The 12,981-nt window shown below is 38.5% G+C and overlaps 1 protein-coding gene across 1 annotated transcript; it reads right to left on the bottom strand.

The window, feature by feature from the left end:
- Nucleotides 1-3,203: 3,203 nt before the first annotated feature.
- Nucleotides 3,204-12,979, bottom strand: LOC110050766 (serine/threonine-protein kinase Pink1, mitochondrial-like). The gene is made up of 14 exons (XM_089274975.1): nt 12,785-12,979; nt 12,499-12,684; nt 12,237-12,314; nt 10,762-10,865; nt 10,491-10,616; nt 9,331-9,390; nt 8,926-8,986; nt 8,502-8,670; nt 7,394-7,691; nt 6,540-6,594; nt 5,906-6,017; nt 4,583-4,741; nt 4,188-4,251; nt 3,204-4,030 (listed from the first exon to the last, which is right to left on the bottom strand). The coding sequence occupies exons 1-14, from the start codon at nt 12,846-12,848 to the stop codon at nt 3,950-3,952; spliced, it is 1,617 nt and encodes a 538-aa protein (XP_089131101.1). The 5' UTR covers nt 12,849-12,979; the 3' UTR covers nt 3,204-3,949.
- Between the last annotated feature and the right edge of the window lie 2 nt (nt 12,980-12,981).

The raw sequence follows: 12,981 nt of genomic DNA on the forward strand, positions 1-12,981 counted from the left end.
GCATCGTAGAATTCACAATCTTCGGAATTAATTCCACAATGTTCCGGGAGCCTTGCATACCGGAGGGAGACAGAGAGAGTTCAGAAATGACATTTAAGCTAAACGGAAAAAGGCAAACGGCAAAAGGCAAAAGGCAAAAATTGCCTCTGGTTTTGTTTTCCTTTTTTTCAAAATAACAAAGAAGTGTTTTCACATGACGTCATGGCAGCCATATTGGTGTCGCAAAACAATGAAACGGAGACCATGTTGGTGTCCCAGACAAATCCTATGCGTTTTCACTCAGTTTCCAATAAATTTACCTTCGATAATTGTCCCTCTTTCCACAATTGTGATAAATTCAGTTTAAACATAAGACAAAGAAGGAAAAAGACACTGTTCACTTCGGATCCAGCTTCCCGGCTTCACATCACAGCAAACCTGCTAGTTTTCGATTGTTTTCGACCGTTTTCGACCAATCGAAAAAACAAAGAAAGCATCAACAATATTACATTTATAGTTCCAACAAAATCTCTTCTTCTCCTAAATACCACTCGGCACAGATTAAATTTAAATAGAATGCGGAGACTCCTTTAGGCTGATCAAGCGTTGAATCAGTTTAAGTTCCAGTTAAAACTAAGGTTCTTTACAAACTGTTGAGAAATCTCAGCGATGGGAAAATGACGAGCTGGTTTCAGCTGGTTGGGAAATTAAATCGGATTTATAGACAATGATGGACTCTGGTAACCGTGGAATATCGACTGATGTAAGGCACTTTGAGCAAACATCAGGAACGCTTGTCCCAAAGTTCGGGATCGTGGTTTGTTTCATCAAAGAGTATAAAGAATAGAAAATGCCGAGAAATTTTACGGCTGAAGTCAATTAAGCATTTTTCTCAAACTTAATACAACGTTCATATAAGACCTACAGTACGACTGCTCTAACCAAGGCCACCCTACAAAATTTTCCACAAATTTAATGAATAAAAATCTTCGAGGTTAACAAAAGTTTTCTGACAAATTGTCCATGTAATCAAGCTTACATTACAAAGGCAACAGATTCGTGGTCAGTTTGGATAATTTTTTGGAAAGCTAAAGTTAACCTCCACGATTTTTATTTGTTAAATTTGTAGAAAATTTTGTCAGGTGGCCTTGGTTGAAGTTGCATGAGCTCAAGTCAACCCCCCAAAATTCCGTAATTTAATGTACTCAGTGAATGACAGAGGAAAGTTTTCCCAAAGTTCGCAGTAAGACTTAAGAGGATAAGAAATTATGACTCAAAGGTTGTTATTAGAGACGAGGGGGCCTAGAATAACAATGAAGCCACCCATGAGCTATTTCATCCAATGCCCCATTTCAGTCACACTGGCACACGTGTACAGAAAACTTACAAAAAAGGCAAGTTTGTCACTTAATTTCGACTAAATATGAGCTTAAGCTGCTTACTGCGACAAAGGAGCTTAAAGATTTTAACGTTACCGTTTCCAGTTCCGATTCCTCCACCTGCTTTGCGGATAGCCAAAAGTTTACAATGTTAACCGCTTCCGCTGTAATGTACAAAGGTACAATGATATCCAAAGCTGTTTTCTTCACCGTTCTTTGGTTACGGTTACTGTTAGCGAATTCCTCGACGTCTGCATAAAGGTTTGCCTGTCTTATATTAGGTTTACTGTGGCTCTTAACTGTAGAGTCGAAATTGGAGAGAATAATCCTTTTTTGAACATTTCCCCGCAATATTTGCACAGAGCAGAGGTGAAAGGAAAACACCGGGCGCGCGCTGCTGGCTGTTTTGGCGGGAAAAAATAGGCCGCAATGAACGCCGGGAGTTTTCGTGATAGGCCGCGTTCTTCAAATACAGTAATTCCGAATTTTTCAAAGGCCCTTTTCGAGGGTCTTATTTTTTGGAGGCTTATGTTCGAAGGGGCTTATCTACGGAGGGAAATTTGCGTCTCAAGCTTATAGTTGGAGGGAAATCTATGTCAGTAATTTGCACGAAGTTTTTCCTGAAACTCGCCCTGAGGAAACTTAAAACAACCGCAAACTACTTCATTGAAAACGCAATGCTCAGTTCAAAGGTAAGGTAACATCAATAAACAGGTGCGAAACACCTGGTACTGTTCACATAAAAAGAAGATTGTGATACTGTACCGTTTTGCTTTCTTTTATTTTGTATTTGAGGGCAATTTCCGAGTATAAGCCCCTGGGGGCTTTATATTCGGTGGGGTGATTTAACGAGGATCTTTTGCGTCACGAGTTTGGGGGCTTATATTTGGAGGGGCTTATACATGGAGGGGCTTATTTTCGGAATTTTACGGCATACCCCTTTGTCAAATGTACCGCCCTGCCCGGCTTACGGTCACCTCGTTATTACGTTCAGTTTATTTTTGTCCCGGTGAAACGCCCATACATTTTCTCATAAGAAAATCCCGTTAATGCGGCCACCCTGTTAATAAGGCCTACGGCCACATTCTGAAATCTCGACCTGTATAGTCTCTTACAATTGTTCCCCGTTTACACGGCCACTCAAACCAGTTGCGTTCGTTTTTCCACTGTTGATATTGTATGTAGTGACTAAAGTTTCAATTTTTTAAAAAATTATATCTGTATTCCCGACGCTTAATTTTTTTTTAATTTTTTAAAATTTTTTATATATTTTTCTCGGAATATTAGCATGACTGTATTGCTAGGGGCCTAATCCGCCTCATCAACCCGAGTTGAAATAAAGTTACTTACTTACTGACCAGTCATGAAATTTGACCTTACCCCGTTAATTATTACGGCCCGTTGGTTCCAATGTACTTTACCAAAACGTTAAATACGTTATGAGAAATTGAAAAGTATTGTCAAAATCATTATGACGTGACGAGAACTAAAAAAGCTGCCGCTGACAAACGTTATATTTGATGTTTTGTTCGAGGCAACGTCAGGCTCATTTAGAGATCTGACTTTAATATGACGTATTGTGATAAACTATCTTAAGCGAGGGCATGTATCGTGCTGTTTGGCTCACGATTAAAAAGTTCAGTGATGGGAAATACTTACGTGACTGAGTGTGTGCTACTGTTCTCAAGTGCGTGCCCTGTCTTAGCGCGGTTTCGAGTAGCTAAAAATGGTGTCAGTTGTCAGGTAAGTTGCGCAGATTCCCAAGTCGACGTTAGCGAAAACTTTGGATTAGAAAATAGGGCTCATCTTAGTATAGCGGTTCATTTGACAATGGAAAAGAGAAACTTTTTTACAATGTAAGAAAAAACCCAACATTTACTTTTATCACAAATATAAACTTTACAAGAGCAAGCCCTCTAGTATTACTGTCACTATTACTGATTAACAGAGGTCGGAAAAGAAAAGCTTGTGGTACGAAAAACTTCAAAGATTGCACTCCAGTCTAATTTCAGATATTCCAGAAATCACAATCAGGGCTTGTTTAGACTTAGGCTTATTTAGCACTACCTCCACAAACACATTCGTTAACACTTCATGTGATACAACTTTTAGGTGACGTGGAACACAGACTTTGGATGACTGAACTTTCATTTCTCACCACAGGAATACCAGGCCACTGACTCAACACATATGAAATTCTCGTGGCCCTATTAGTCCTACTAGGAGTTTTCGGGATACATGGGATATTTGGATCAGATAAAACGGGATATCGAGTAAGAAAATCGTCAATTTTTGCAATAGGAATTAGCGAGATCCGGGGTATTTAGGCTAAAAGTAAGGAGATGTGGGATACTCATATCCCCCCTCCTTAATGGGGCCTCATTCTCCTCCATAGCTGTCGTTTTGGTCGTCTTTTCTTCCTTTAAAAAGGAAACGTTGCGTGACGTCCCAAATAACTGCTACGAAGGAATATAGCACTCTTTATCAATTGTGGACATGTTTCAGATTATACTGGTGATGGCTTATTTACAAATTCAAGGCTCAAGACAAAGCCAGTGCAACCGGTTGTTTATAACTGTTATTGAGTAATTTTATGCCATATCTTCCGTCAGCAGTTCAAGAGCATTGGTGATGTCTTCGGTTGTGGCATGACACAAAAATCGATACAGGACCTATTGAAGCAAAGAAACTTGATCAATGATTGATATCTCCTTACATTACTAGCTCGTTGTCAAGAACACACAGCATTGTCATGCAGCTCAACAAGATCGTTAGAAACTGATATGATCTGATATCTTTGTTGTAAATACTGATACATAATCAACTGACCTCATTCTCAAGAGTCCACTCTCCTTTGTGAACTACCATCTGAACTGAAAGACCAACAAGCCACCTGTGGGTAAAGACGATGTTAGTGAAGAAGAAGACACAGTTACTGTTAGTGTAAGCAGGAGCCATAATGCCGAGTGCCATTCTGTGGCAGGTGCAAAGTGCCACAAGCCAACAAGTCTTGAAAGTACAAACATTCAGTCTAAGAAAAGCACTGGAAAAATAGTGTGACACAAATTAGGCTTAGTTTTTTTTGGGATACATATATGTAGTTGAAAAGATAACATCTACATTTACATTACCTGAATGGTTAAAACAATTATATCTACAGGTTGTGGAGACCTGACTTTTTTAAAAGGAGCCATAAGGTTTTCATTCTTGAATCAATGGCTCACCTGTCGATGTCAATAACAGACACATGTTTGCTGTGGAGCCAGGCAGTTGGGGCCCACAACACTAAGGTCAGCATGTTGACTGCTATGTCAGCGGTTATTCGCTCAGAGGGGTCTCTTCTCAGAAGCAGGGACACAACTTTCCTCACTCCCACTGGGGCCCTGACAAACACGGAAAATACAGAAGTACATGCACATGTGCTGTTTCAAAACAAAGCTGCTTTATGTATAGTTAACATAAAGATTGCGATTCAGTGGATAACTTTGGGTTATGTTTAAGGATACTTAATCATACTGTTTGAGAAGAAATAGATATTTACTAGTTCTCTTGTTCCAGCATGGACCTGGGGGTACTTCCTATAATGGCCTATATGGGAAGGCTCCCCCTGAAATGGGGACCGTTTTCAGGCTTCAGGTATATACAAGGGTAGTGATTTCACAAGTTGGGTAGAGGGAAATCTGTCATTTAGTTACTTTAAGAGCTCTTGACGCACCTTATGGCTGTACGATTTCTTTTATTAGGCGCACTACATGAAAATGAGTAGAAGACTCCTTTTTTGGTGATTTATTCATTATACAGGCCAGTTATGAAAGTATGTGAAACGAGTACCTTTTTTCAATTAAAAGTATATGAAAGGGGTACCTTTTCTGTCAAGATGGTATACAAAAGGGGTATGGGGTTGGACCTCGGGGTCAAGCCTCCCCATATAGAACTTTATAGAGTACCCCCTGGGCATGGAATGCAGAAAGCAAGGGAATTCATTCTGGGGTGAAGTTGAAAGCCAGCACTGCAACAAATGACTAAGATATTGTGTTGAATAAATTTACTGTCTTGCTGTCACTGTCTTGTCACGAGTATAGCCCGCCCTCCCACCCTCTTTCAGATATGTTCCTTTAATCTGTTCCTGTTTATCCATTGCCTGATACTGCCTTTGTTTTCATTTATTTCCAGGTGGCAGAGATGCTTACATGGATTGCACACGATGCTTCAGATGCTTTAAGTTCGGCCACTGGGCTAGAGATGTACCTGTTTTTGTAGATATTTAAGTGGTAAATAATTTTTGTTCGTTTGAATGTAGTGAATTAGTTATTGAGATGTGTCACAGGTTTCCACTTAGAGTAGGTTACTCACACATCAAGTCTCTATTTCTGAAGAGTTGTTTTAGGGCATATTACCTGTACATAATATATATTTTTATTTATCACTGTCATTTCTTTATGATTTTTGAATAAGGCTGGTATGTTCTGGTATGTATGATTTGATTTGTGTTTTAGGCAAAGGGAAAGCAGTGTTTTCATGGTTGGTCCTGGATCTATTTGTCTTACTTGGCAAGCAGAGGTAGCTGTTCATTGTGGTATGTTCTGCTATGCAATCTGTCCCAGCCAAATGGATTTACACCACCAAACAGTTCATAAGCAATGGCTCCAGCTGCCCAGGCTACAAAATAAAGGAGAGGAAAAGATACATGCAGATTAAAGCATCTACCTAGTTGTAGCTGCCCATTTCAGACCCAGTATCACGTAGTGGTTGGAGACCACTAGTGTGGTATGCCAGACCACAGCCAGTGCCACACCCAAAGAGCTATAGAGAAATGATACCTACAACTGTACCTGGTAGTGATGGATGAGACAAGGCAAAAAATACAAACATGACTTCTCAATGATTCAACCTCATTCTAAAGAACATAGAGTGCATGTACACCTTAAGAGAGGGCCCTTAAACTGGAGTTACTACTAGACAGTTTAATTGACTATTAATGTTGTGGACTGTTAAGTTTACTTTTGTGGAGGGCTGCTCAAGCCATATTTTCTCACTTTGGTAAGAGTTCTGGGAGGACATGAAACAGCTGTGGTAGCAATGGCAACCCCTTGTTGTCTCCCTTCCACTGGTTTTCAATTTTTTGCAACAAAAATTTAGTTCTCAGTACGTAGCACTCACTCCCCACAATACAACACTTACCGTCAGAATTGGTGTAATCCAGAACAGAACCCTGACCAGGAGTGGCGCAAGCAATCTACAAAATTATTAGTAATTTTGTAAAAATACATCAGATTAAGTGAAAGAAATTATTGACTATATTCTTAGCAATAAGGGATTAACAAATATTTGAACATATAAATAGACATGTAGCATGGAAATGGGTAAGTAGAGGTTGGGTTCTCTTTGACAGGAATATGTTCCTTTTTTTCTCTTTTGATGTTTAAACTCGCAGTGTATTTTCAGGAAAACGTTGTATGAAAATTATAAAAGTATGAGATTATAATGGGTGACAGTGCTGTTGATTTAGGTAAGACCATAATACTGTAGTTCTCAGAATTGAAAATGCATATTTAATAAATGTCCTATTCAGACTGTAAATTATATAATTATATAGGTCCCACAAGTCATCATCATCAGTCCTTACTGCACCATTGGACGCATAAGGCCTTAGGTCCCACATGCAAAGTGACAAATGATCATTCAGCAAGATGAAACATTTCTAGCAGAGCAGTTTCTGATAATTAATGCACAATGTAAAATGATACGAAATTTTATAATCCTGTATAGTACAAGGTTAACATGTGACTGTGCTGCAATCTTGGACACTTGGCACTTTATTCTCACAGTACCTCTTTCTACTCAGTGGTAAATTTTACAATTGATGGGGCAACCTGACAGAATGCTAGGGAATAACACGTAATGGACTAGCATCTCATCCAAGGGAAGTAGCAATATTCTGACATGTAGCTACTTTGTGTTATAGGAGTTAAGTGCCAGACTTACAAGCGACCAGGCTTTAAGGCTTTACTGTACTATACCATGTTGTTCCATACCTCAGGAGCCATAAGGTTGCAGTTGCCTCCCCGATCAATCTCTGCTGTGTAGAATGGAAGCACCAGCCCCCACTCTCTGTCTGCCAGACAGCAACCAAAATCAGCTATCACAAGCCGAGGACACAAGCCGCTGGTGCTCTCATCCAGAAGTAAGTTATCAGTCTTGAGGTCTCTGTGTGCAACCCCATGTCTTACTAGATGTGCAATACCTTCTAGAAGCTGAAGCAGAAGCAGGGTGGATACTCGTGGGTCTAAGGCTCCGCTTGATGCTATGTATTCTTGGACTGTTCTGCTATACCTGTAGAAAACAGCAAATTGAAGTGTCAAAAGATATTATTTTAGCCGTATGGGATCTGATGAGCAGAGATGGCACAGTGGTGAGAGCAATCGCCCTCCACCAATGTGGCCTAGTTTCAATTCTAGCCTGGTACTATATGTGGATTGAGTTTGTTGTTGGTTGTCCCTTAGCTCTTTGCATTTTTCTCTAGATCTTCATGTTTCCCTTCCTCCTGAAAGACCAACATTTCCAAATTCCAATCCAACCTGGATAGAGGACCCGAATGAAAACCAGCAACATGTAGGGCTGATATGAGTTTCTCTAGATGAATATTGTAATTTATTTTCTTACTATTGATCCCAGACATCTGTTGAAATGGCATTTTTTTCAGGCCTTTGCTTGCACCATTGGTTTCATTCACATATGATTCAAAAATAGCAATCTTGTGATGACGAATTTCATGGTCATGTGATGAGTGAATCTCTGCTATCGGGAAAGTTGCTTCACAGTTTGTTTTCAAGTTTGTCATGTTTCGCACTTTCTAGAAAGATACAATAAGAAATGTTACAGAGAAGAGTTTGACTGATGCAAAATCCATCGGATGGATAAGATTTACCTCAAACTTGGTATTTGTGAGGCATTTGCAACAGCTGTACTGCAAACTGTGGTCACCTTCATCAAGAGATGCTTGTCATCATGTGATCACTTCTTTAAATCATGTGAATGAAACCAACGGTGCATGAAACGGCCTGAAAAAAAGCCATTTCAACAGATGTCTAGGATCAATAGTATAGTACGTGCCCTCTGTATACTCCGTTGCTAGGTACCAACCTTGGCATAACTAAAAACATTGTGCGATTCCTGGCAAAGCCTCCATTGTTGAAAGGTAAAGCTGCTGGATAGCTGGTCAAGGCATCGGGCAGGCAAGGAATGTTGTCAGCAAATACATGAAGAACTGGCATGACGTTTGGATGGGGTGGTATGCTTGTGTATGATGGACCTGTAGAATCATTGATTTGCTCTTGTTGTTAATTAAATCCCGCTCAATGAGTCCTTGTTGAAGAAATATCCAGGTCTTGTTAATTCAAGAAAAGGGCAGTAAAATTTTTTTACCTTTTGTCAATAGTTATCTACTATACAGAGCTCAACAAATAACCCCTTCAGGAATTGAGTTACATTGTGTCATGTTATTGCTTTAATGAGAACAAAACCTCAGTAAGTGAATGAAAGGTTTCATATAATAAATTTTTAATACCTGCTTCAGAAGTGTTTTGTTGCTTCTCCACAGAAAGAACCTGATACTCTTTTGCAAACTCCTGAAGAAAAGGAAAAAGTTCCAAATTCATTTTAAGTCAACCATTGATAAATCCATTATTATGCCATGTAAGTATCATAGTGCTTCTGCAAAACAAAATTAATATCAATAACTAGCCTTTTGTAAAATTAACAACTGGGCAGTGCAAAATGCAAACTGCACACTGTAGACTGGGGGTAAAATGCAGACTACAGACTACAAACTTCTTAAGTATTTATTGTGTTATTTCTATTATGGAGTGTTGATCATATACAAGATTATTCAGGCTAATTGCAGTGAACATCTGCGCCCCAGTCCGCAGTCTGTGTTTTTACCCTGATAGAATTAATAACAAAGATGACTCACTCTGTGCAGTGTACTGCTCTGAGATCTTGCTCCAAAGTTAAATAACATCTTCACAGCATACTGTTTTGAAAGAGAACATAGAATATAAATAATCTTATTGATTTAAATACATGTTACAGTATATGTATGGCATTCGCATTATGCATAAATACAGGGAAGTCCAAAAACAACAGTAATGAAGTACATATAGATATGTCTTTTCTTAGCAGCTGTGTTTCAATTGACATTTTGTGATAGTAATTGATAGAAGAGTGTCACAACTGAAGCATTAAATAACCAATCAATGGAAAAAAAATTAAACATAGGTGATTCGTGATCAGGTAATAATAATAATAATAATAATAATAATAATAATAATAATACATCAACTGGTTATCACTGTGCACACAAAAATTATTACAACAACAATATTTATGTCTGAGTTTGGTAGTTATCATAACTTGGTTAAATTTCTCACTAATCATGTAGTTACTTGAGAATGTGCAGCAACAAAATGTTACAAAATGTACCTAGTGTAAATACTCGCTTTGCATCTAGATCTACTTTCTATCTTCCAAAAATTCGAACAAATTATGGCAAATTTAATATTCGATTTAATGGACCTAAATTATGGAATGAACTTGATGAAAGATTCAAGTCTTGTACTTCTAATCAATTTAAAAAAGAACTAACTTCGCATTTCATTAGTCTCTATTAATCTTTACTGATATTTTGATGGTTTATATCTATTTATTTTGTTTTGTTTTGTATATTTAATCTTGTACCAAGTTTGTGATACTTATGTGTACCAATGTATTTGTTGTGCTTCTTTCCTGACTCTTACATTTTTAATTATTATAATTATGGTCACCCAACTAGTTTAGCTCTTTAGTTATTTTGGGTGTTCCACTACTGTATGTACTGTACTGTTTATTTATATATTTATAATTACAATCTTGTAAATTCTTTTAGTTGTTTACAGTAGTAGAAATAAACTACTGTTGTTGTGTTTGTTGTAGTGCCATATACTTGCATTATGTGCAAAGGAGTCCAATCAGATAGCAATCTACATGTAGGAATTCGTCTGCATGCATTGCATGCCTACTTTGCTTGCTCAGCTAAAAGTTGTGTAATTTCAAAGTGGTTGTTTACATCGTACATAAGTTATGCTTATACAGTACCTCATGCCCCCTGTATTCCGCTGCATAGACTGCAGAGTTTGATGAACTTTCCCCAAGTCTTCTGCCAACTTCATAGTCCTTTAGTTTAAGCCCAGCAAGGGAAGGCTGCTCAACATTCTCTTGATGCTGCAGATACAAGGAAAAAATAGTATAGAGTTAACTTCAACAAGCCTAGATACAATGTTCATGGTCACAAAATTTGTGAAACCCAAAGGAGAGTTGCAAAGTTTTTGCCATTACCTCTTGTCTAATTTATACATGTACACTGTACCTGCACAAACATGTGTTCAGTACAAAGAACTTTCTGAATCCACTGATGCAGTTCATGAAACTGTTCTTTTTCCTGCACATCCTTTGGAGGCTGTACATTATTACCTAAATTATCCAAAGAAAGAAATTGGGATAAGCTCCGGCAATATGGGCCACTAGCCTGACACAGACTCAACCTCATCCAAATGCATGTAAGTCAAGATCAAACAATTCTACTGGATAATTTGGCCTGTGCCTGTGCTTTGCATAGGGAATTTAATATCAGATTCGTTTCCATAACCGGCAGTTATATTTTGCAGGTTGCAGGTTGAAATTTAATTATAACTGGAAAACCACTGGCACTAAAAATAACTAATAACCTATATAGTCGTCAGGGGTTCTTACATAAAGTAGTTCGTATCTTTCACACAGTGAAAACACGATCGATCCACTATAAGTATTTACTGATTGACACGCTGAGACCAGTGAAATCTCTTCAAAGCCATCTGGATGGCTGCTCCACAGATGTTTCCATCGATTCCAGATTTGGCTCGGGTCTTCCCTCAACAACAGAAGATTGCCATCACAAATGAAGCAAATAAATGTAAAAATGAAATAATATAAGATTTTAACCGACGGAATATACTAGCACAAGCTCAGTGTGCTTTCATTTTGCTACTCACAGGGAAGAAACCAAATTCAGCAGATATTTCAGATGATATTTCTGATGTTTCTTCAAAAACAATAATTCATTGCAGGCTTAAAATCATAGGAATATACTCTCCTCCCATCGCTTTGGTTGGTTGGGCACTAATGTGAAGCCACCTTTCTGAGAAATAATTGTAAACAGCATCATGTAACAGTCACAGCAAGTCTACTACCTGTATGTTTCTTTTAAGGTTATTCCCCAGTATTGCATTGCGCATCCCCACTGCGCATAATTTCACGCGTGATTAGCGCGTGCGCATTAAAAAATGGCAGCTTTTTCTTTACAGCTGGATCTTGCCACAGAGGTAAATCGTCATTTTCTCGCAAACGAGTATGGTGACCTATCATTTTTTCCTGTTGTTTTGAATTGAGTAATAAATTTCTCTGTGTAAAATAAATATGGACCAATTCTCAGTGTAGAACAAAAAGCAATCGTCAGAAACATGAATTTAGCAAGCAATCATGACTACAATCATGGTGCTATTATAAGGATTTATATGTGTATAAACAAGGTGCTGTTGCTCCTAAACGAACATGGGGACCCCTCATTTTTATTTCAAAATTTAAGTTCCTATAATGTAAACAATCAATAGGCAAAGTTTCACAAAAATCTCAGTGCAGGTTCTATTTCAGTGGAATGACCTTAAGTGCCAGCGGTTTTACAGTTGTAATTACATCTCAACCTGCAACCTGCAACCTGTAAAATATACCTGCTGTTCCATAACAATTGACCAACATTTTGATTAATGTAGGTTGTAGTGTGCAAATTAAACTGCACTGGTTGCTTACTAGCATATGCAAACCCAAGGAAGGCAAAAACAGGAGCCTTGGGTCCACAACCTCTCAGAAACCTTGATACTGCCATTCCTATGAATAAACAAAAGAAGAGATTTTTAGGGCTATAAGGTTAAATTTAATTTAAAAAAAATTCTTCCCCAAGGCACAATATTATCGGTCCAGATTACAAGAGTTTGTAGAAAGTAGACTGACAAAAGAAACTGGGCCTACAAACCGGTTAAAGGAAACTTACGCCTTACTCAAGGAAACTTACGCCTTAACGAGGCCGCCTGGGTAACTGATACAGCGGACGTGAAACCCCTCCATAAAAGTCTTCCAAACAGACTGGCATTCTGCGAAGCTCGGGAAGCAACAACTAACTGTCTGGCAGAAGCTCTGTGGCTCTCTCTGATTTCACCACCGCTTCCTAAGCCTGACTTTGCTGCGACCTTCCCTGATCCTTTGAAACCAACAGATCATAAACAACTTTGCAAAATCGAAACCAAAACACCAAAAGCAAGTGATAGACAGTGCCAAAATAACAGCCTAAAGGGTTTTACCTTTGTCGGTAAACTGCTTACAAAACGACCTTACGAGAGAACGACCAAATCGGAAGACCGACATTTCCTTGAAGATTCTTTAAACCTTCACATCTTGTAATATCTGGAGAGCAACCACCAGATGACGTTTTCAGTGTGTAAAACGCATTAGTCAGCACAAGAGTGCTTCACAAGTTCCACAATAACATGAAGGCTTG

Source organism: Orbicella faveolata, unplaced genomic scaffold, assembly GCF_042242905.1.
Source record: "Orbicella faveolata isolate gen_17 unplaced genomic scaffold, um_ofav_v1 contig_36, whole genome shotgun sequence".
Classification (NCBI taxonomy): Eukaryota; Metazoa; Cnidaria; class Anthozoa; order Scleractinia; family Merulinidae; genus Orbicella; species Orbicella faveolata.

What these genes read in the sequence shown, in the direction of transcription:
- LOC110050766 (XM_089274975.1), bottom strand. Translation starts at nt 12,848, where the DNA reads ATGTCGGTCTTCCGATTTGGTCGTTCTCTCGTAAGGTCGTTTTGTAAG. An exon ending in CCTTGGGTTTGCATATGCTA is followed by an intron (nt 10,866 to 12,236) that starts GTAAGCAACCAG and finishes TGGATAATTTAG; the next exon opens with GTAATAATGTACAGCCTCCA. An exon ending in ATGTTTTTAGTTATGCCAAG is followed by an intron (nt 7,692 to 8,501) that starts GTTGGTACCTAG and finishes TGTTTTCTACAG; the next exon opens with GTATAGCAGAACAGTCCAAG.